We start from the raw sequence: 25,326 nt of genomic DNA, 5'->3' as shown, positions 1-25,326 counted from the left end.
AAAAAAAAAAATAAGTGTAATCGACCTTAAATTACCTTCTCCTTGCCAACCCCCAGCACTTTTCCCACTCCTCCAGCCCCCAATAATTATGGCCGCCTGGTGGCCAGGGCTGGGAACGCTCTCATTCAACATGGCTTCTAGCATCTCTCTTCCCTTTTTTATCCATTTGTTCTTTCATCCAGTATACATCAAAATGTCTTGCCTAGCTACCATGGACAAGTTATGACCTCACCCTCTGTCTGTTAACATCCCACAATACTTCGTTCTATAGCGGCAGTTTTTCTTTAAACACATATGCATCCTCTCTGAGCTCCTTCCTCTTTCCTTGCTTTTCGTCTAGTTTCCCTAGAAGTGTCTTCCTCTTTTGCTTTACTCCACTCAAAGCCCTGATGGCCGGAGGTAGTGCACTGTGAAATGCCATCTATTACACAGGGTAATACATGGAGGGAAATGCTTAGCGAGGTCCTGACATGCTCTGGGCGCACAGCCACCCCGGCCGGCAGTTGCCACTGCCGGCCCTGTAAATGCTCCACACCCCCTCCCTCTAGAGGGTACACAGGTGTCTCTTGCTCCAGTGAGTCACGCCGGCCCCTCTTTACGGTCAAGTATTCAAGTTACTCAGATACCATATCTGGGGTTCGGCAAGCATTGTCTTCTTCCATTTTCCATTCTACTACACCACAGAGGTATTTTTGTGGGATAGCCTCTGAGTCTAAACATGTTTCTAAGAGAGAGTGTGCTTACGATAGCCAACAAGCAACTCATCTGCCCACAGATCAATTCTCGTGCAGTCCTCCTGAGCAGTATCCTCCACACACTGGCATCCACCAAATAATGCTAAGAAATAACCCAAAGCTTTCTGGATACCATTTTGTGATAAGGGTAAAAAGAATACCCAAGGATGGAAACTAGGGGCCAGACATTACTTCAGAAATGAAAAGGCAAGTGTCTTAGATAGAACTTTCTTTTAAACAGTTCCTGAGGAAGAGGAGGAGGAAGTGGAAGCTCCACTCCATGTGGCAACTCAGGAAGTGCAAGAGGAAGTGGTGCTGGGTGCTGGTGTGGGCCCAGCAGCCTTCTCCCCAGCAACAACTAGCAGTTTTCAAAGTGGTTTCCTACACATTATCTCCTTTGAATTTTATCATGATTAAGTCATTAGTTCAAGGTCACTCAGCTACTAAGTGGCCTCAGCCAGGATTCTAAGAGTACGTCTTTTGACTCCAGGACATAAGAAGCCACAGAGAACTTTGGGATCACTGGGTTACAGAACCCCAGTGAATGGGGAGAGGACCGTGAAGATGACGCAGTCCAACCCCTTCTGCTGCTTTCAATGGAACTGATCTGCACCAGGTCACAAAGGGAGAGGCAGGATCCAGACTCCAGACCCCTCAGCTCCCACTCTGTCAATTACATCTCTTGCTAGCCAGCAACTGGCATTCTGCAGGTTTCTCAAGGATAAAGAAAAGCACTAGAAAAAGGTCTGGGAACCGAAGCTTGGCTTCAGGAGGCTCTGTTACTACCAAAACCCCTCCAGCCTTTACCTTCTTTTAGCTACTCTGCCTTCCCTCTACCAGTCGGGACACTCATCCAGCAACCAAACCCAAACAAAAGCACTGGCTAAGACGCAAATGGGTTAGCACCCACAACCACAGCTGTGACAGTCCCTTCATGCTTATCGCACTGTTGATCTACGCCTGGGGCTCATGTGGGCAAGACTGCTTCTACTCCCATGCTCCTTATTGCACTGTGGAAATTTCCACAAAAAGGAAACACCACCAAGACAGAGAAGGGGCTAGGAGTGGCTCAGAGATGGGCAGATCTTACTGTATTCAGAGTTGAAAGCTAACCTCTCGGACTTCCCTGGTGGCGCAGTGGTTAAGAATCCACCTGCCAATGCAGGGGACACGGGTTGGAGCCCTGGTCTGGGAAGATCCCACATGCCGCTGAGCAACTAAGTCCACAACTACTGAGCCCGCGAGCCACAACTACTGAGCCCTCGAGCCACAACTACTGAGCCTGCGCACCACAACTACTGAAGCCTGCACGCCTAGAGCCTGTGCTCCACAACAAGAGAAGCCACCGCAATGAGAAGCCCGCGCGCCACAACGAAGAGTAGCCCCTGCTCGCTGCAACTAGAGAAAAGCCCAGGTGCAGCAACAAAGATCCAACGCAGCCAAAAATAAAATAAATAAAATAAAATAAATTAATTAAAAAAAATAGCTAACCTCTTACCGCCACATCTTCCTCCCAGGGAACCAAGCTGTCCCTCCCCACCGTGAGGGAAACAAGCAGGAGTCCAGGACAACCTCTATCTGCCTTAGCGGCCCAAGGACACAGGTCAATAGTCCTTTATGGCTTTCCCACACAGGGGTGCACTGACCAGTTCTTGGTTACTGCCAGGATATATTCTTCTTCTCACTGATTTATCTTGGACAAACTTAACCAGTCAATGAACATCTACTATGGGCAAACCTCAGGAGACTAAAAAGATGAGGTACACATGGCCTTGACCCCCTGGAACACTGAGTCCAGCTGGGGAGAGAAGTCACAAGGGCCACAGTGCTAGCAGAAACCCAGCCTTCCAAGCCCTGCACACGTCTCCCAGTCCCGCAGGAGACTGTGGAAATGACGCTGCAGTCGTGGACACCTGGCTCCTAGCTACTGGGTTTTTCTTTTTTTTTTTTGAATTTTTGAATTTCATTTTATTTATTTTTTTATACAGCAGGTTCTTGTTAGTTATCTATTTTATACATATTAGTGGGTTTTTCTAACCACAGGTGACCTAAGGAATGACAATGAGAAGTGAAGCCCAGAAACAGCCTACTTGGAGTTGTAGGTCTGGGCAGCTTCTGAGGCCTGCAAGGATCCCTTCCCCATGACAGCACAGGTCCATAACAGACCTGCAAAAATAGGAATAGGTTGACAAAACGACCTCGGAACTCCCTACATCCCACTGAAATCTGCCATGGAGAAGCCATTCTGAAATTCAGACGAGCTGCTGTTCAAAGGAAGGGGGCCAAAAGAGGGTCTCGGTATCTCCAGAGGAATCTGCTCCACCTTTATCCCACAATGAGATAACAATGTTTGCTTCTTCCCCTAACCTAGCTATGCAGAATCAAAACACAAGACCAAACGTCAAAACACGTCTAACATGTAGACTCGTATCTCCATTCTCAGGATAAGCTCCTCACTCAAGGTAGTTTACAATTATGACTGTAATTACAACTGCCTAGACATGCTCAAAAGCTGACATTCCACTAAGGAAAAAAAAAAAAAATCAAGTTCTCCAAATAGCCAGTTTTCCATTCTCCCCATTTACTCTAATCAGTGATTAAATCAATATATGAACCAATCATTTTGGAAAAATCCAGTTTAGCAATCTCAAATCTCATTACAGTCTACATTCCCAGCACCTTCAACCACATGTTCAGTAGCACCAGTGAAATGGTTCTGCACACCAGGTAGCCAGGGTAAGCACTGCTCTCGCCTTCAACACAAAACCCGGTGGTGTTGACATTTCAAGGTGTATTGTCCCACACGTGGTTCTCATTATAGAATCACTTCATCCGCAAGGTAGACATCAGCTTCTCTCTTTTCTATAGAAAAGCACTTGGATTTTAGGTGGCACCAATGCTGCAGAAGTAGAAGCAAGGAAATGATGGATACCGGCAAGGAGAGAAAGGACAAAAAAAGGTTTAGTACACTAGTGCATTTCTCATCACAGAGTCCCATGTCCAAAAGTTGGAGGAATAGGGAACCATCTCGTTGGCAGAACTGCCCACGTGGTCTTGAAGGTGACAGTTAACCCTTTCTATATTTCTTAAGACACGCACTACAAAACTCTCCACTACATGACTGAAACCCCACAGAGATCTGAGAAGACACGGAGAAAGGGCTTGCCCAGGACTGACTGAGGCCAGGGCCACCAAGCATACTCCATCCCCAGCTCAGCTTCACGAGGGAGCCAGCAGCCCTCAGCGTCCTTTCTGCCCTCCTCTCTAGGCAACAAGACCAGCAAACCACTCAGTGGCCTCCTGACACAAGGCTCTGCAGCCTGCCGGCCCTCACCCACCGAGTGGCTTCTTGCAACGCGCCTAAACGCTAAAGGTTGTATTTGGGTTTTTATTTCACTTCCGTCTTCACCCTGCAGTTACAAGTTGTCCACAGAAAGTGCCTGCTTGAATGTGAGTTTTCTTTGTCTGTCTCTCTCAGTCACACACTCACTCACAGCCTCGCCCGCCCCCTCGCAGACGAGTGGAAATTTCCACTGAAGCGCTCAGTGGCTCCCCGAGAGTCGGGTGGGGGAGGGAGAGGAGACGGATTTGCAGCCAGGAAGCCTCTTCAAGCCTTTTGGAACATAGGAAACAGATCCGTCTGAATGCCAGTTCCTAGACTGTATCGGTTAAACCTTGCTGGATTCGGGCTTCACTGAAGCAGTGAATTATTCTCCTTAAAACCAAGACAGCTTCTGCATGGAAAAGCCCCATTCCTTTTTTAAAATCCATTGGGTCTCATACATTTTAAAAACCACCAAACCTGCTGCAGAATTCTTACAAATCTTGGGACACTGCCACTAAAAAGAAACCTCCAAGGCCACAGCAGCCCTGCCCTGAAACCCCATCGTGAAGCACCTACACACAAGAATGGGGTCAGGATGCTGGCCTGGACTTAATGCTGGCAGGAAAGCACAAGAACATGGAAACGTTAGCTAACGGGAAAACTACAGAGGAGAATCAATCTCCTCTAGAGAGGGAGCCAGCACTCTTGGAGTTCGCTGCAGACACATTTGGAAAGCAAGTCAGTAAAATTCCACTGATTCACCATAGAGCCAGTTATTTTTATCATTCTGCTTACCCGTAAACAGAAGAGCGTCTTATATGTAGGCCAGCAGATCTTTGCTATAAGCACCTATTCACATTTTAAACACATGAGAACAGACAAAGGAGGGACAAAACAGGCAAGAAAAACCTCCTTCACTACTTAAGAGTCCTCATACACACACATTCTGAAGTCAGCCCAATCGCACTGCAGTGAAAGCAGAGGTGGTAAAAACAGTCAAAGCAATCTGGGGCATCCTTTTACAAACAGGCACAAGCCCATCGCTGCAATATAGACTACGGTTTCTTCTAAGGTTCCCTCTCCTGCACCAGAAATCCCTCTTAGTCTCAGTCCAGCCCCATCTAGTGGAAAGAGAGCCTTAAACCAGTCTGTGCAGCCCTGGAGGAAGATGCTGAGGCAGTTCTGGCAGAGGGTGACTGATACTATGATTCAGTAAAAACCTGCCCCTTCTGAGCAAGGGTCTAAATGAACACTTACTCCCTTCTGCCTATGTAACACTGTCCCCTTTTAGACACCAAGAAATACAGAAAGAATTTTCCACAACAACCACCTTGCCTTTCCCAGAGAGCTGAGGAGGGTACGAAGGCGAGCATGTGAAAGCACAAAGGAAAGATAATCTGGGGGGGCCCCCAGGAGACCAAAGCAAATCCAGAGCTGAGAATAAATCCCAGCCCCTCTAAGACCATCCCCCCGCCCGACCCCCCACTCTACCCCCAGCTCCTAATCATGCTCCAGTAGTTTCCAGACACTGCCTCGTGAAATGGGTGGTGAGTGAGGCCAGAAGCCTCCATCGGGAAAAACGGTCTGAAGACCCAAACTTCCCAACCATCCCAACCTGGCCCAAAGGGCAACAGGGCACCCAGTCAACTCTTCCCTGTTCGTAGGGGACATAAATGACTCGTCCAATTCTACCGACCCACAGAGATTATGAGTTTAAGTAAGTTTCTGTGGATCAGCCCGGGAACTTAACCATCAGGTTGTTCCAATGGGAAAATAGGTTCCCAGTTATAAACCATAAACTGACAGACAAATTCCTGGAATGTAACCTGTTCCCAAAGTCAGGACTGACTACGTTAATATTTGGAATATAATGATTATATTTTTTTTGGCATAAACTGGTCATAGACTTGATACAATAATAAACACCAGGTACCGCTTTCAAGGTACCACCTCCTCCTTTTGGAAAGCTTCCCAAATAACCCTAAAGTAGCACTATCTCTCCTACCTAAGCACTCTCTCAGTCCATTCTTCTTTCGGGCAGGCCTACTTGGCGTGTGTGTAGCAGGGGTATAGATTCGGGGGAAGGAGGTGAGATGGGAGGCAATCACTCAACGCGATGGAAGTAACTGCAAGAGAGACGCCTGGTTGTCAGCCTCAGTCAGAGGGACCACTCTGTGCTGGGCCCCTGTGCTTACACCCCCTTGGTTGGTGCCTAGGTTAGCCACATGCAGGCATGTCTTTGATTCAAGAGAAAACTCCTTGAGATCAAGAACCACCACAATCATAAGAACCATCCTGAGCCCTAGGAATACCACTAGGATATACCATTTCTTCCCACAAAATGTAAAAGCAACAAACACTTAAAACCAACAGCACCACAATGCCATGTGGATTCACGGAGGGCATCTAGGGCTCACTCGTTAGCCAGCTAAAAAACTGGCTCTCAACATATCAACCTCAGGAGTCAAACCAGAGCCCCAACAAAATTACAGATCCGTTTCATGGCCTCCAGGGCTGTTTGAAAAGAGCCAAAAACTTCTGAATGCTAATAAATGCATAACACACAAGTCCACCCTGTTTCTTCTCAACCACTTCATAAAAGTGAACCTTCCCAGCACCTAACACACCCTGGCACATAGTCTCCTTCGTACATGCTTGTAATGCCTTCTGTGGCTATGTCAGTGCACAAAAAGAACTTGACAAGTGAACAAAATGCCTATTACAAACGTCACTGGGGTTAGTGACTACGGGAGGACTGGCTGCAGCTAATCAGACTAAACTTAAGCTCCACAATGCAGCCATCTGACACGCCACTCGATTTTAAACCTCCAAACCAGGGAACCCCCAACTACACTAGCCCCTCATCTCATTTACCAAAAGCCACTGTGAAGAACATTAGTAAGTGTTACAAAAACAAAAGTAACATGGTCAAGTAAAATTGACAAACTAGGGCATCTTACGGAAGGGCTTCTCACCATTTATATGCTAAGGTGTGTTGTGAATTTCCAGAAGGATTAGATCATGCAAGGCTTCCCACATCTTTGCTTTTTTTTTTTTTTTTTTTTTTTGGCCACGCTGTGTGGTATGCGCGGCATGTGGGATCTCAGTTCCCCGACCAGGGATCAAACCCGCGCCCCCTGCAGCGGAAGCTCGGAGTCTTAACACTGGACTGCCAGGAAAGTCCTTTTCACTTTTTTTTTTTTTTTTTTTAAGGCTTCCCACATCTAACTGATCACACACACCCTCCATTTTTGGTGAAGCATATCTGTATCACTAGCATTTCAGAGACCACATTTTGGAAAACACTACCTCAAGCAAATAAATACCAGATACTGATTTATCCTCAGAAAAGCAAACTTAAAACATGAACCTCCCACACTGGGGCTAGGCAGCACCTTTTTATGTTGATGTATAATAGACACAGTATGATATCTTTTAAGGATGCTGCTTCTCCTTCTCCTAGGAGTCTGAAAGTAAAAAAACAAACAAACAGAAAAACCACCCAGAAATAAAATCCTTAACTATAAGTGAACTAAGTGACGGCAACACAGCCCTTGGTGGGGCGCCGGCACCTTGTCAGGAATCTGGAATGTAGGTCTGGTGTTGTCAGCAGCTCTGGCTTGATTCCAGGTGAGCTCTTCCCAGATCTGAGTTTATTCTACCCATAAAGGAGAAAGAGCACCACCCTACCCCAGCACTGCACACAGAGGCCTGAAAACTGGATGAGTTAAGGCGGCAGTTCTCAAAGCGTGGTCCTCACGGTAGCAGCGGCAGCGCTACCCACGCACTGTGAGAAATGCAAATTCCAGGATGCTGGTCACACTAGCCCTCAACAAGGTCAAATCCTCTACTTGGAAAGGGGGCAGAAGAAAGCATTCCTACTGTACATCCCTGAAAGCACATAATGAGGAAACTGACTTCTCTCCCTGTTCAGTGCCTTCCATCACAGAACCTGGCTAATAACTCTTGGCCAAATTTTATATGCTTCTCTTAAAAAAAAAAAAAAAAAAGGCAAAAGGATTCACAGCCTTGCTATTGAAACCAAACCCCTTTGTTTGGTTTAAGTTTAAAAAAAATGTTATACACACAGTCTCCGTCACTTACTGTTGTTATGATTGTGGAGAGGAATAAGCCACCCAGCATTTCAGGTTGCCTAGCAACACCTCAGGCACCCTCTTCAGAGGTGCTCTCAAGAAGCTGAACACTAGCACAAAACAAGGTGAAGCAATCAAAAGAAACGTGCAGTCTGTGCCACATCTCGGCAGAAGGTTTACAAGCAGTAAGAAAGCCTGGCGTGGGGTGTGACTTTACTCGGGCCCATCACATGTAGCAAACCTGCACAAGGCTGCTCGCCCCACATGACTAAAAGCAGCATCATACAACACCCAGTACTGTCCGCGGAGCACATCTTCAGAGGTTATTGCATTTGATCACTGTGACAAAGTGGATGGGAGAACGACCACCTGAGTTCAGTATCCAAGGAAGCTAAGTGACTTGGTCTAGGCCACACAGCTGGGAGGCCCAGAAGGAGAATCAAGTCTTCTAGTCCTGGACTTTCCCTGCTATGCTAAAAACTGATTCCCGTTTCTCTATCACCTACTTCTAGGAAACCCAACAAAATAAGATTCTTCCTCCAAACCAGAAACCTTGGGCATAAGTTCAGAGAAGCGGCAAACCAACCCAACAAACAAACTGACCTCGAAGAATTTCTACAAAGATATGTATCACTATAAAATCAAATCCTTGACATGTTTGAGGAACTTGCTACATACGAAGTGAGAAAGAAGTCCCATGACAGAAAACTGTGATTAAAATTGGCTGGAATAGGTAAAACCATTTTCCTATTTGGGATTTTAGGCTCTGGTTATACACATTAGTAATAAGAAGTACATTTTGCTTGTTATCTGCCACCTTCATATTTACAAAGGATGCATTGAGGGGGTGGACAACACATTGCTCAATGAGGTGCTTTAAAGGCGAAAGTTAAAGAAAGGCCAGGGGAAAACTTAGTGCTTAAGTTGACGAGAAAAGTTTCCCACAATCAAAAGCTTATAAATGTGTTACTGCTGGCATGACCTCTTTTGGGGCTCTGATCAGCTTACTGTGGGGTGAGCATAAATGCATGCCATCTGCAACACAACACTGCTGAGGTACGTACCTGCCCACCACCTGGCACAGCGGGGATCCGACTGAGCGTCTGATGACTCCTGAGATGAATTACACAGCGCTCCTTACGGAGCCCACCAAAGGCACGTGTCCAGTGACTCACGAAGGACTTACCCTCCCCTGGTGTGCTGCTGACTATGGGCGGAGATCCTGTAAGGAAGCGCACGCTCGCCCAGGTTCTCCAAGTTCCTCACCACAGCCCCTCTGTCCATCAGGGTTTCTAGTGTACGCTTCAGAGCAGCAGCGGTCTCTGGCTGTTTTTTGTTTTTGTTTTTAAAAAGAAGAAAAAAACACATCAGAATCAACGTAAGAACGAGAATGATTAAGCGTGGTCAGTTCCAATCATAACAGCTCTATTGGTAGGGATCTTTGGGTAAAAGCAACAGAAACTACTTTTGGCTAACTTAAAGTTTAAAAAAAAAAAAAGAGAGAGAGAGAGAAAGACACATTTATCATAAGGATATGAGATAGCTCACAGATACGAAGGAAAATCTGAAGCAGCAGGCCTCGGAGAGTTCAGGGACCAGAGCAGCTCCAGGGATCTGGGAGGCAGGAACTAATGAGTGTTGTCTTCAGAGCACCTTGGCCAGGATGAATCAGCGCCAATCACTGTCAGTCCTTGTAGCCCATGATTCAAAATTCAAATTCCAGGGAAAGAGCATCCTCTTGGCAGGACACTTTGATTGACCATCTTACCAAAACCATAGACAGCCAGTGGGAAAAGGGGTTGTCTCCCAAAGAAAAACTGAGAGCTAGTAACCAAAAGGGAGAAAGGATGAGTAAGACCCAATCTCTGCCCGCATGGAGCTTACAATCTAATAAAGACATGAACTCAAAAACCCATGTAAGAAGACCAGAAGGCTGACGTGGGGACCAGAGCAGAACACCGGAAGTGACGTAGGGACCAGAGAGCTCATGAAAAGAGAAAGCACATTCAGTTGGAAGAAGGGTTCCATTAAAGAAAGCGGTCTCGAGGGGAGCCCTGGAAAATGACAACGGGAGACGCAAAGAACAAACAAACCAGGCATTGAGTAAAAGAGCAGAGACAAGAAAGTACTGAGGAAACAGCTAGGAGTCCCATCCGATGAAGTTCAGGACAAGGAGGACTGAGAAGTTAAGATTGTAGGTTGGGTCCAAGTATATAAACAATCAATACCTGTTACTAAAAAACAAAACTGAAACGATATAAAATCCCATCATCCAGAGATAAAAGACTTGAAATATTTTGGTGAATTTCCTTCCAGATAGCCCTCTACAGCTAAAGGGAAATCTGGACAAGCTGGCTGGGGACACAAAAGATGACTCTGGTTTAGGACATGCTGAGTCTGAGACGCCCACAGTTCCTCCAGGCTGACCTCTCAAGATGTAAACCTTAAGCTCAAAACAACAGGGCAGGCTAGAATTACACATTTAACAGTCATCTGCAGAAAAGGGCTATCTGAAACCCTGGGAGGAGTGAGAGCACTGAGGGAGGGGGTGGGGTGAGAAGAAAAGAGACCAACAACAGAACCCGGGGGAGTGCAAACATTTGGGGGCTGACAAGAGGACTCAAAGTCAGAGAAGCAAACAGCAAAAGGACAACCAGACCTGCCTTGTCACAGAAACTAAGAGGCAGCCTCCAGAATGACAGGATGGAGATGAAGAAAAAAACCACAGCACGGTGACTGCACGGTCACTTAGCAAGATGGGGCTAAAAGCTAGATTGCAAAGGTAGAGGTGACAGAAAGAGAAAGCTCTAAAGCCTGAGGGGCAAACAAATTTGAGTAAACTGAGGAGAGAGAAAACACAAGGAAGTTAGCAGTTAAAGAGGAATGAACCCGTCGAAGGATAAAATGTAGGATGTTTTAAACATCCTCATCGATGGCCAACATGATTTGCTGCGTAACTGCTACGTGATCAACACAGATCTAGTGTTTTATTGGTACATATTTAATCTTCACCACACAGAAAAAGGGAGCCAAGAAGGTTGATAGATTTGGAAACTTGGCCTCTGAGCGATGTCATGACTTTGAGATTACATGGCAGTTAACAAGTGGAAGAGCCCGATGCAAAGAAAAGGAACGCTGCCAAAGGTCAAATCGGGGGAGGAGGCCAGAGGACACCTTGGCAAGGAAAAGAGTACTTCTCCCCAGACATAAGTGAAGAAATGCAAGCAGAGAAATCTTCAATGCAGGAGTGAACTTAAGAAAAGGCTACCTTCCAGTGGGCTCATTTTGGATCAAATGAAAACTGCAGAACAATTTTAAGTGTGCGCTCTAGTAACTGACGAAAATCCACTATATACCTGTATATTTTCTTTCTGACAAATACTGCTAAAATGCTGTGAATGCACTAAGTATTAGTTTAAGGTTTAGAAATAAAATTTCTACTTTTATTTCATATTGTAGCCCACTAGCGATTTTTTAAATTCCTACTGAAAATTATGTGTATTTATATATTTAACCAGCCTTATGATAAACAGAAACGTCCTGAAAACAAAAATAAGGGCCAAAATCTCTTGGCATTAACACTAACTAGGTAAAAAGTCAACTTTTCTTATGTCAACTTCTCCTTATGATTGTAAACGAATATTTTTATATAGTTCTAAATCAAACAGGGCCTAAATTCTTCTCACATTTCATTAGTTCACAGACGTTTCAGTATTTTGCAGAAACCTCATTACTAACAGCAGAGTAATATTTCATTAAAAATGCTATTTCTTGACTCGATATTGCATCAATTAACTTACGATAAGTACATGAACAGTCTATCCAAATAAAGAATGGGTAAGGGAGAACACACACACACACACACACACACCACTTTGATTACAGTCTTCTGATTAGCTACCCAAATCATAAATTTGAATTCAGTTTTGCCTGATTAAAAAGGAATATATCTCAATGCCTCTTGTTTAAATTCCAACTGAAGAGTTTACAGTATGACACATGGAGCATCCTCTTCTGAAGTAAGAGCTTGTATAATAAAAGATTTGCTTCTGTCCAAAAAAGGGGAAAGGCTACCTAGCAAGAATGTAACTTGGGAAAATATCAAAACACATTTTAACTTCGGCATGTCAAGGTCAAATTGCAGACTGTTTGAATGGCCACATTCATTTCACTGTAATTCAAATTACCCAAAAGTTTAAAAAGATGAAGGAGGGGTTAAAAGACTTCCTGTTTATTAAGGGAGCTGCTCAACTTGTCCCATATACCTACCTCGCTACTCTTAAGTCAAGGGTCAGCAATCCAGGGCCTGTGGGCCAAATCTAGCTCACTACCTCCTTTTGCAAATAACCTTTTACTGGAACACAACCAGCTCATGCGTTTACATAGTGTCCATGGCTGCTTTCATGCTAAAAGCCGACTTGAAATTACAGCAGAGACTATATGACCCTCAAAGTCTAAACTAGTTACTATCTGGCCAACCTCTGCTCTACAGTGTAATGGACTGAGGGAAGCTGGCAAGGCCTCAATCCACTCACCTTAAAATGTACCACAGATAATACCATGAGCCTGGGCCACTGAGCTACAGACAGTGAGTTCCCCATGGGATGGGTCCTCAGGTAGAAACACAGGGCGCCAACCTAATAAGGAACATCAGCCTGACTGTTCAAATCACCACAGGATTCAGAAGGGATTCTACAAAATCACCATTCCACCCACCAAGCTCCTAATCTAATCAATCCAGGCTTTCAACTTCCCTCATTGGTGAAACTTCTAAGTCTATTAAAATAAAAATTTTAGGCTTCCAAAAGGAAAAAAAAAAAAAAAAAAACCTCTGCTCAACACAGCACAATGTTCAATTTGTAAAAACATATGGTCTACAGGAAGCACACGATCTTGCTGGCGTAATTCTCATTTACAAGGTCTCTGAACCCTTTAATTCCAACTATTCTAAGAGAGGTTATGCACATGTGCTCCTTACCGGCTTCTCTCACCCCATCTGAAAGCAGCTCCTTACGACTTTCCTCCAACCCACCATATGTCAATGAAACACAGTTCTGTTACAGCACAGATTGGAGAGCCAAAAACGTTCACTTGGACAAAAAAAGTATGGAAAAGAAACAGTGAATGAATGTGAATGGGAACTAGGGAAACTGGACTCCAGTCGCAGCTCCTTTACTAATGCTATGCAACTCTTTAAATTATTAAATTTAATAATAAATTACTAAAATTTATCCATTTTAAAGTTGTGCCTCAGTTTCCTCATGTGCTAAATTAGTGGTTCTCAACAAATTTTCTGTCTCTATAAGCCTCTCACAAACAACATTTATGTCACAATTTCTCAAAATATCCTGGGGGCACAAAGTTTTTAAAAAGTCTCTCTCTTTTCTTCTGATATCCTCATCACCCCAAAGTGCCCCGCCCACCTCAGGGACTCTTTATGTCATTCTCATTTACTTCTACACAGCAATTTATGAACATCCTTTCATCACGGGAATGTAAGCTTCAGGAGAGCAAGCACTTTTGTCTATCTTGTACACAACCGTACTCCCCAAATCCACAAGAGTCCATATCATGGAGCGGGCGCTAGAAATGGTCGTTGAATAAATTAGCGTATCAGATGGACCTCCCCAAGAGGGTCTCTTGCTTACTTTACTCTCATTTTCCCCCGAGGGGCTGGAAGTTTTCTCGTTTCTCTAATACAATTTGAAGCCACTTTTCATATACAACATACCTCACTATCAGGGTAGTGACCGTAATACTGAAGCAACATTACAGTACTAGCGTTTTTCTGTTTATTTCATGTAGTGCCAAAACGCTGTTAATACCAATACTACAGTTTAAAAGAATCCAGAATTCATCTAATAGAAGTGAAACTAAATATTTCAGAAATATAAAGTACAAACATACATAAATGTTAAACATGGATTGTTCTAATTATCTGTGATAAGATATAATACTATCCAAAGAATTTACACTAAACAATACTTAAAAAAAGAAAGTTCATCCTAGACAAAATTAAACCCAAATTTTGATCTTATTATTATTAATTACTGGACCTACTGGTGTTCAGGCTACAAAAGAAGACTTAGGGAAAACCCAACAGCTAACTTCAAATATTTGCAGGGTTACAATGTAAAAGACAGGTATGTTTTATTTTGATTGGACACTGAGAAACTGGAATCAAAAGGTAAAAATTACAGAGAAACAGAGCATTGATATATAAACAAGAACACATTTCTGAAAATTACAGCTATATGAGAGTGAAAGAGGCTGCCTTGTAAAGAACTGACCTTCCCATCACTCGAAATGCAAAGATATGGGATGACCATCATATCAATTTTTGCACCGGGTGGGAGGTTAGACTTTTCGACTTCTAAAGCCCCTGCTGAGATTAAATTCGAATACTATTCTGGCACCACTCATCATTCTGAAGTGAAACCGCCGTTTTATAAACACTACAATTGCATGGTGGTGAGGAATACACTACTAGTAAAGTTTGGTGGTGGTGCCTAGATTTATATGAAGGCACCAGCTGTTTTACCCACGGTTGCTTTTGCAGTGATCCCCTGAAAAGGTCTCTTGGAAGTCCAAGGCTCCTCAGATCACATTTTGCAAACTGCAGTTCTAGGGATTCTAATGGGCAAAGTTTCTATTAAAAAGAATAAAGAGCAAGGAGATGAGGAAAATAAAAGGAAGGACATCTCTACTTGCCCCTCAAATAAAATCTGCATTCAGTAAGGTTATTTAAGCTAAGAATTCATGGGAATATCATAAACACCATCGGTCAATGACCAGTGTTTAATTAAACTTATTTTCATCCCAGAAGAGAAGCTTTTCAACAGAATTATCTTGTAAATTAGACTCTCTGGCAAAGACAGTTTTGAACCAGTGGCCCTCGGGTGCACCCAGCTATCACAACAACACCCTCACGGCCCACCAGGAAATGAAAACCGCATAGAATCCACAACATTTAATGGCGTGAAGCATCTACCTACACCTCACCCTTCTCACTCTACAAAGAGTAGTGCAACTCCCAGGAGCAAGGAGGATTTAGGGAAGGTGGAGCCAGGCCAGAAAACCGTCAAAACCTGTGAAAAGGTAAACGTAAAAGCCTTTCCCAATCGAGGCTGCATCTTAATTCCAAGGTTTATCTCCTTAAGAAAACTTCCTTGAAATTTACATTTCCAAATAGAGAGAATGTACCTGGAAATTCTGCACTGAGGGTCTCACAGCAACTTGAAAAAGAAAATCTGTGAGCACAGCTTTCAACAGAAGAACCAGCTTCCAGGGAAAGCTCTGTCACTAGCAGACCTCAGTTGGAAGAAGAGAATGGACACCACCTACCTCAAAATGTGTGAGGTGCCAGCCCTGCCCAACATCTACAGAGCCCAACTTTGGGAATGATTCCATGGGAACTGTTTTATCAAATATCTTTATGACTCAGTAGAACCTCTTTGCCCCACAATTTATTGAATCAAGAGCTGCAGTCCTCCCAGTAATTAAGGATAAAAATTACTAAGCACAGAAGCTATTTTAAAAATTAGAATAAAATTCAGCAAGGGCAAGTCTAGAACACTAAAAAAAGAGTAAAGATACATAAATACATGCTGGAACATGATTATACTTACCTATAATGGACTATTATACACTATATAACTTGTAGGTAAGTGACTAGAAAAGTAACTCTTAAAGATTTTTTAAAGGTCAAAGACAGAAAACACGTGAGATCTTTTAACTGCTCTACTACTTTGCCCATGAATCATTAAACCATTTATTTTAAAAAATATAAAATAACTATGAACAAAGACTTAACAGACTTTAAAAAGCGGGGGAGAGGACAGGAGAAGAAGAGACGGGAACCAATACACTTCAAGTGTACTGGGAAAGTAACAAATACGCTAATGAGGTGAAAATCTGTTTCTTTTTATAAGCCACTGTCGCGTACTCTGCAAACCGAAAATATCTCAAAATTTTAAAATAATGTTAAATACTGCAAATTTACAGTTCAGACATATCAAGTGGTCATTTAACCGTTAAAGCAACAGAGCCCTGAGAGTTGCTGAAGCGTGTGTACTAAGTGAACAGCACTCATGAATATGATATTCAATTTACACACTCATCTTCATGAGAAACAATTATGGGGGGGCATCTAGAACTCTCCATTGCAGAACAATCTTAAAATAATCTTAATGGCATAAATCAGCTGTAAAAGAGAAGGTGTATACATCCACATCTGGAAATGGAGTGAGAACAAACTGGATGATTTCTTATAAATATACCAAACTCTGTGGGTATCAGAAACATAGGTTGAACCTTATGAAACTGCCATTTGGGAGGATCAAGAACAGTCCAAATATTGACCATTTCTTAAGGCTCAACCTAGTAGCTATCCACAAACATTCCTCTCAAAGTGCCTCCCTCAAGACAAGTATTTCCAAGTTGCTCACTGTGAAATCCACCTCCAAAAGGACAGCCACGGGGATATGAAACACAAAGTCCCTGCCCTTTAGAAGTCTGTGATGTAGATATGCAGACACACATAAGTAACTAATAAAGGGAGGGTGAAACACTTCTGACTGGTGGTTTGGAGATGGCAGACCTCAGCCAGACTCTAAAGGCTGAAGAACACCTCTTCAAGAGGTAGAAGGAGCGTTAGATAGGGTCCTCTCAGAGCAGGTCTGGATTAAGAAGGTTCTGATGGAATTTATATTTGGGGTAGAATCAGCGTGGACACTCTACTCGGTACAGGTAGAAGCCATTGCTTTTTTCCACTCGCGGCAATTTTTCTTTTTGCCTAGAACATTAAGATTTAGTTTCTTCAAACACACTTTTGGTAAAAATGTAAACTTTCTGGAAGGCAATTTGGCAATATATATTAGTTTAAAATATGTATACCTTCAATGCTACAGCCACTTCTAGGAAATTGCTCTATGAAAACTGTCATACCCACGCACAAGGATTTAGCTATGAAAATACCACAAAATTATTAGGATAGTGAATAAATGGAAATGTAGTTCTTCATTAATAGGAGTCTGGTTCAATAACTTATTTTTACTGATTGAACAAGTATTATGCAGCCATTAAAACAACAGGAATGCTGATCCTTACATACTGACATGAAAATATTATAATAATAAAATAAAGAAAAAACCCAGCATGTAGGGTCAGTCCAGTTTTTTCCAAAAGAAAAAAAGTACTAAGATACATATATTTTAAAAGTCTGGATGAATATACAGCTAAACGATACCAGTTTTCCTTAGGTAGTAAGATGAGAGGAATATTCTGCTCTCTTCTTTCTGCACTTTATTATCTGATTTCTCTCACAATAAGCAATGAAAAGGTGATTTAAAAACTTTTGGGGTGGGGGTGGGAGCGAATTCAGTTTTGTTCTGTTTTAAGAAGAATTTCTTCCCCTGAATCTATACCAATTGCTATCTTACGAGATGCTGCAGTTTGTGAATTCTGTGTCAAAGCCCTGAAACTATGCCTCAACATTTAGAACTCATGCCGTATCCCTACTGATTCCATATCCATACACGTTTTTAAAAATATAATAATCAGGGAGGTATAGATGGAGAGCTTTTCAGTGGTTACTTGAAGAGCCTTGTAAGCTATACTTCCAGCATCATGAGCTCTGACAACTGGCTGCTCTGTCTCTTGGGAATCAGAGGAAAAACTGGAATCTCGCAGTCAGGAGCCCAGAGATCTCTGATCTCTGATTCTAGAATCAGAGCAGACCAAAGAGATGTGATGGGAAAAGGCCAACTGTGGCCCTGAAAACACAACAGCCGATGAAAGCAAATATGATGCGAAAACTCAGAGGAGCCTGCCCATTCTATTGCCATGCAGCCAAGACTCAGATTCTTGAGATCTGGGGAATCTGACACAAAAATGTATTCTTTGGACGATATGATGAAAATAAAAAGAACCCAGGGAAGAATGGAAGAAAAAAAAATCAGAGGAATAAGGGTCCAACGACTGCCAGACTCAGCATAGATTAATGCCGTGCCAAGAGCAAACTGCAAATGAAGTAGAGTCACAGTTCGTAGCATGGCTGAATTTGCAAATATAAAAATAATAGGATGATCGGTAAAGTAACTTCAGCTGCAAGGTAGGCAGAATGTCTTTAAATCATAAACTGGACTTACCCTAAATGCAGTGGGCATCCAAGGGACCCCTGCAGCTAGTCCACACAGAGACATAAATACCGGCATTGGTATCAAAAGGCTATAAATGAATAAATTTAAAGAACTAACACAGAGAGCAAGAAGGAAGTCATGATTACATGAGATCCAACTTCACGTGAATTTACTAGTTGTCAGTTACTTATGTGCCTAGGTTATCAGTAAACATGCGTAGTTCAACCATAATGCAGTTTTGTTCCTTAATACACCCACTTCTTTCCAAGGTCTCAACTCAAAGAATTCATTCAGAGGCCATTTAATGCCAAAAGTGGGGGCTCATTTGCATATAACCAACCATTCCCTTCGTGATTCGGGTAAGTCAAAGGAAAAGGGCAGAATTACCAAGGCATTCCTCTACAGCACATTAGAATCATCTGGGGAGCTTTTAAAATGAGATGCCTGTGTCTCATCCTCAGATATTTTGATTCCATTGGTCTATTGGGGATTCAAAAACCTCGGGCACCAGGATTGTTCAGAGCTCCCCAGGTGTGAGCAAAGGTGAAAACCACATTCTAGTAGGAAGCTGGCTAGCTTCTCATCACTCCAAAGATGAATGATTCTGGCTGAACTGTAGTCTATAAAGGATTTTCAGCCATGATCTCCTTCAACTCTAACTTAAGGAACATAAATGCTCCACTTTTCTCACAGTAATAAGGGAGCCCTCCCTGAATGTTAAATGACAATCACAATAGGTGACTACTTGTGGTTAATACTGCCTGAACAGCTGGGAAAATGCCAAAATTAAGGTACCCATGTTTGCTATTCTGAGAACATTCCAAAATCCACAATCCTTTTACTGGGAGATTTCCATTTCTTTCCTCCTCATGCCCCTCCAGATGCACTTACAGATGAATAAAAGATGGGAAACAAGAAGATTGGCAGGAGTCCTGGTTACTATGGCAGCAAGTAAATGAAATGCCACAGCTCATGAAACTGATAGTGAGAGCAGGCATCAGGTAGACATCATGGAGCTGTACCTGTCTTGTTGATTGCTCTCCTTCATGCACAATTCAGTTCACTGCCTCCGCCTTATATTTCATCCTGTTCAGAGAGTGGAAGGGGGACAGCACTGGAATGGCAGGGAGACCAAGGAGGTAAGAATCAGCAAAGGACGTTGACAGTAGAGACAAAAGGGTTATGAGAAAAGCCGATTTAGGTTCTGTGAATCTTCTAAGCATCAGTGTATGGGTTTAGCAAAAATATCAGTCTGACTGGGTTAAGAGACATTTTTTAAAAACACGCCTTGAAAGAATCAGAAACTTGGGCTTTGGCAAGACAGTCAGATTTGCATACCTTGCTGAACAACACACCAGAAGTGTCATCACCAACTAAGCCACTGCAGTGGTGCGTATTAACTCAAGTGGTGCGAGGAAGGTACTTCCGGGACCACACTGCTCCAAAGGGCAGGGAGGAGAAAGGGCATAAAAGCACAGAGGAACTGAAGGGATCAAAACACCCTTCGAGATTCAGCTACTTCCTAGGAAAAGTGTGCCTCTCCTCCCCTAATCCTATCTTGCAAGTGTAATTATTTAGAAGTACATGTCCTTCCCTAATAAAGCCTCTTCAAGGTTGCTTCCTATTCATCTTTGCTAGCTGCTGGAGATGCAAAGAACCTGGCACACAGGATGCATTCGATAAATGTTTGATGAATACGTACATCAAAGGATAAATGGAAAGATAGATAAGAGATGGAAGTTACTAACTGTACTTAATTCAACTAGAAAGGAAGAAAGGATTAAACCAAAAAATGAAATAAAATTCAAGGAGAAATAAGATCTTCATTGCAAAAAGGAAAACAGCATATATATATATAAAATGCTTATATATAATGTATATATATAAAGGCAGAGATACATAATAAAGTTAAGCATATCCTGTTAGTCAAAAACAGAGATGTATATGGTCAAGGAACTAGGAACAAACAGGTGGAAGGTGGAAACAGACATAGTGAGAGGGACTTCCCTGGTGGCGCAGTGGTTAAGAATCCGCCTGCCAATGCAGGGGACCCGGGTTTGAACCCTGGTCCGGGAAGATCCCACATGCCGCGGAGCAACTAAGCCCGTGCGCCACAACTATTGAGCCTGCGCTCTAGAGCCCGTGAGCCACAGCTGCTGAAGCCCACGCACCCAGAGCCCGTGCTCGGCAACAAGAGAAACCACCGCAATGAGAAGCCCACGCACCGCAACGAAGAGTAGCCTCCGCTCGACGCAACTAGAGAAAAGCCCGCGCGCAGCAACGAAGACCCAATGCAGCCAAAAATAAGTTAATTTTAGAAAGAAACAAAACATAGTGGGAGACTCGTGAAGTTGCCTCCAAACTTCTAAAGATTCTTGGGACTAATAAAACCAGTGGACATTCGACCCCTAAAGTGTACCAGAGAATATTACAGCAAAACTCAGCCTCCAAAAACCTATGAAAACTTCTGGTAACTGAGTCAGCAAGCCTCATGTAGAGACAATAATATTTTACAGAGAATCTGCCATAGGGCACGACAATAAAATTTCAAATTAGAATTGGAAGGAGAGTAAAACCCAAAGCAACGATAGCCCTCATTTGGTTGTGTTTATTTCTCCTTCTAGTCTAAAATCAGCGGCATCCAGCCTGGAGTACTGCATTCAGACTTGGAGGTCACATATAAAAGTTGTCTAACTCCTAAGATAAGCAGAATTTTTAAACTCCCACTGTGCTTCTGGTTGACAATATGTTCTTTTAGGATAAGGCAGAAACTGGCAACAGGCTCTGAAATGTTAAGCTTCAAATGCTAAGTGAAGAGTGGATACCAGGATTTCCCAGTAAGTTGCAGTATTCAACATAAGCATGTTATGCTCCCTCCTGAAAAACCTACTAGAACGACTGTAAAGGAGTGGTTTTTATGTTTGTTTTTTTAACGTACAACTCTGCAAAACTGAGGGAGAGACGAGGGGAAAACAGCAATTCAATTTCAGAAAAAAAGAAAGCAGATGGAGAAAAGCAGCAATGGGGAAAACCAAGAGTCAACCATATTTACACTGTAGAATTAATTCCCCAAAAGATCTGGGAATTGGCAACACTGAGTACACCCCTGAAAATGGGGGTGAGTGGGGGACTAAAATAAAGTTGGTTGAAAGTTTATGCAAGTTGGTTGGACCCCTAGATGCATGTTTGGTCGTTGATTCCCTGGAGTGGGTAAAACAGAGAAGTACATGGACTGCAGGACACAGGCAGAGCTGTAAGAGGAGATATTATACCAAAAAGGAATTAGGAAAAAAAGGCACACTGCATGCTGAAGACTCCTGTGCTCCTTCTCCCGACTGGCTTCCAGAATGATGGCCCAAGGCCTTTTATCCTTCAAAGAACCTTCTTTGGGGAATCTGACCTGTTCTAAAGAGACTGCAGGAGTCATCCAACCAACAGCCAGGCCCTGAAGGCCCAACAATGAGGCCGACAAACTCCACCCACACACTCAGAGCATTTTTTAGTCCACCCCATTCAACATAAGCAAACCACCAAAGATCAGAACACATTTGTGAAAAGCCTTTAACATGTGAGACCAACACCAACAAAATAAAAACTGGAGGAAACAATGCAGAAGGAGAAAACTTTAGCATCTTCAAAGATGAGAAAATACAGCATACATGAAAAAAGAACAAGGCTATAAAAAAGAAAGATTTGGGGAACAAAGGATCTCTTAAAAATTAAAAACCTGACAGAAATTTAAAAGAAATTCTTTTTTAACATAAGGGTTGGAAGATAAAGTTTAGATACACCTCTAGAAAGACCAAAAAGACAAAGATGAAAATTAAAAGACTGTATGAAACCAACTGGACCAGTCCAGAAGATCCAAGACATGAACAAAAGTTCCAAAAGAGGAGGAAAATTACCCCCAAACTGAAGGACACGGGGTTGACAAACTGAAAGAGGCCACTGAGGGCCAGTACAAGTGAACGAAAAGCTTTCTTCAAGGCACATGATCATGAAATTTTAAAACACAGGGATTCAGAAGCTAGAAAAGAATGGTCTTATGTTCACACATTTCTGAAGGAATCTACTTCCCAATCCAGAATTCTATATTCAGCCAAACTTTCAGACAAAGGAGTAGAATAAAAACACTTTTAGACATGCAAAAACTTTAATTCTAAGGCACTGTAAAATAGAAAAAAAGTAAGTAAATGTGTCACTATTATCAGATTTCTTGCTGTTGGAGAAGGGAGATACAAACATAGAAAGGGGAGGCTAAAAAGAAACCTCTGGTGCTGGTTTACAACTGGAGGCATCAGTAGATGTGTACGTGAACTTCCTAGTTCCGTACACTGACCATGTTTACCTCTGTAAGAATGAGCACACCCAGACCTTAGTTTCTAAATACCATACCCTACTAAATGCCTGATCCTGAATGGGTCAGGGAAAGTACAAGATGAGCCTGGAACACCTTGTTGTGCTGGAAAATAAGGAAGTACTCAAAAAACGATGGAACGTGCCACAGGACACAAACTAGCCTGAAGGGAGACCTGCTAGCTAAATCTGGAAACATCTGAGGAAAATAATGACAGTAATGAATTATAACCCACTAAATAATACATGAGTTCAAACTGATAAAATAAATGGGGAAGAGGGGAAACTCTTGATTTCAGTATAGTAAAAAAAAAAAAAAAAAAAAAAAAAGTTAGAAAAATCACTGTTTCACACCACCACAGTAATAACTTACTCAGGCAAGAATTATCAACGGGGCTTCCCTGGTGGCACAGTGGTTAAGAATCCTCCTGACAATGCAGGGGACACAGGTTCGAGCCCTGGTCTGGGAAGATGCCACATGCCACAGAGCAACTAAGCCCATGCACCACAACTACCGAGCCTGCGCTCTAGAGCCCACGAAGCCCACGCGCCTAGAGCCCGTGCTCCACAACAAGAGAAGCCACCGCAATGAGAAGCCTGAGCACCTCAACGAAGAGTAGCCCCTGCTCGCCACAACTAGAGAGAGCCCGCGCACAGCAACGAAGACCCACCACAGCCAAAATTCAACAGATAAAAGAAATAAATTTATTTTTTAAAAAAAGAATTATCAATGGATGCTAAAACTAGGGATTCAAGTTTGATGAGGAATAAGTTATTTACATAAACTCTAATTATCTCCCCACAATTTACTTATTACCAAAGGGGAAAACATTAAGTCGACAGTGGAGAGACCTGGTAGGTACCACCCCAATCAAGTACCAAAGTTAATGTCAACAATAATGAGACAACACAACACATGCCTCTCAGTGTGAGGCTTTGAGGACATATTATTGCTTACGTTGTAGTCCTGCCAAAAATGCATAGTGTGAATCGAATCATGAGAAAACAACCCTAAATAGGGGTGGCATTCACAAAATGACTGGCCTCTAAACTTCAAAAATATCAATACCATAAAAGACAAAAAGAACAGCTGAGGAACTATTTCAGACTAAAGGAGATAGACGTAAGAGCTAAATGCAATGAACTGGTTTCCAAACTTAAAAAAAAAAAGTTGCTATAAAAGAACATTATTGAAACAGCAACATTTGAATAAAGACTTTAGATTAAAATATCGTACCAATTACTTTCCAGATTTTGATAATGATATTGTGATTATCCTTGTCTTAAGAAATATATCCCTAAGTACTTGGAAGGTAAGGGGAATGATGTCTGCGACTTATGTTTTCAAACGGCTCAGGAAAGTGTCTGATGAGAGAATGACAAAGCAACTGTGGCGAAATGTTAACTACTATGAATCTGGATGAAAATGATTCCTGGGTTCTTCAAACTATTCTTGCAACTTTCCTATAATTTGGAATTATCTCAAAATTAGAAAAGAAAAAACTAAGAATATTTTTGTTTATTCAATGTTTTATACAGAACTCAATTCTCAGTCAGTATTTGCAAGTCCATGTTTACCAAGGTAAAGAATGGCAATAATTGGTGGGGGAAACCCACTGGAACTCTTCATGAGCCAAGAGAAAAGGAACTAAGATACAACCTTTTGAGGGCAGACATGTGTTCATATTGAAAATACTTAGTCACAGAAGTGTAAATTTTTCATTTTATTCAAAGTTGGTACAGAAGTGCTAACATTTCCATAAAATAATTACTATACTTCAGTTACAGGACAAAATACCACAGAAAGGAATATACTTTGCAAGAAATGTAGTTCATCTTAAGTTTCCAAATACTTTTAAAGGCTAATGCAGCAGCTGGCAAAATAACACATAGTACACAAAGAACAGTGTATTTTACAGAGTCAGTAATGACAACTGACAGCTCTTTAGCAGGTTTGCTTCATTTTTTTCATTTTTAAACAGTAACACTTTTAAAAACACATTAAACCAAGGTCATACATGTCTACAATTTAAAAAATAAGATTGTATACAATAGGTTAGAATAAGTCAAGTTAGAATTGTCATGTATGGTTAACAATCCTAAATCTACAATTTTAATTGTATTCCTTCCTTTCAATATGGAAGTAACCTGGTTTATACCAAATTCTACTTTCTGCTTGCAACTAAAACATTGTACAGTGAGATGGGCCTGATCAGTCAAGCCTTAAAAAAAAAAAAAAAAAAAAAAAAAATGCTGTGGACAATGAAGGTACCCTGGAAACCAGTTTACAATTCAAAAAACTCACCAATAACCCAACAACTTCACTTAAAATCACATTTGGTCTACAACGCATAACTGACAAAACAATCCATGTATACAATACACAACCCCAGTGCACAGACTGGTCTCTCACAGAACATTTGAACAAAGTTTAAGAGGCAGGACACTGGGAAAAACATTTTTCAATGTAGACATCTTTTAAAAATGCATTAATACTTACATATCAAAATTACTAGATAAAAGCAGCAGTACTCTGCTGACATTTGGCTTAAAAATAAAGGAATGAATGAAGCAATTTCACAGGATATTAGAAAAGGAATTGGTTTTCTTCTTGAAGAAGACTACTAACTTTTGCACAGCAACTATTTTTGATATCCACCTTATCAAAAAAAAAAAAA

At 42.2% G+C, this 25,326-nt stretch overlaps 1 protein-coding gene across 1 annotated transcript in view; it reads right to left on the bottom strand.

The window, feature by feature from the left end:
• MRPS6 (mitochondrial ribosomal protein S6) overlaps positions 1-25,326 on the bottom strand; it is a 65,343-nt gene that overhangs the window by 6,457 nt on the left and 33,560 nt on the right. The window contains exon 3 of the mRNA XM_028492629.2: positions 9,340-9,479. Coding sequence (XP_028348430.1) covers positions 9,340-9,479 — 140 coding nt within the window. The remainder of the gene's footprint in view (positions 1-9,339; positions 9,480-25,326) is intronic.

This window comes from Physeter macrocephalus, chromosome 8 (genome assembly GCF_002837175.3).
Source record: "Physeter macrocephalus isolate SW-GA chromosome 8, ASM283717v5, whole genome shotgun sequence".
Classification (NCBI taxonomy): domain Eukaryota; kingdom Metazoa; phylum Chordata; class Mammalia; order Artiodactyla; family Physeteridae; genus Physeter; species Physeter macrocephalus.
The sequence above is the reverse complement of the archived record's forward strand: the minus strand, read 5'-3'. Positions and strand labels throughout refer to the sequence as shown.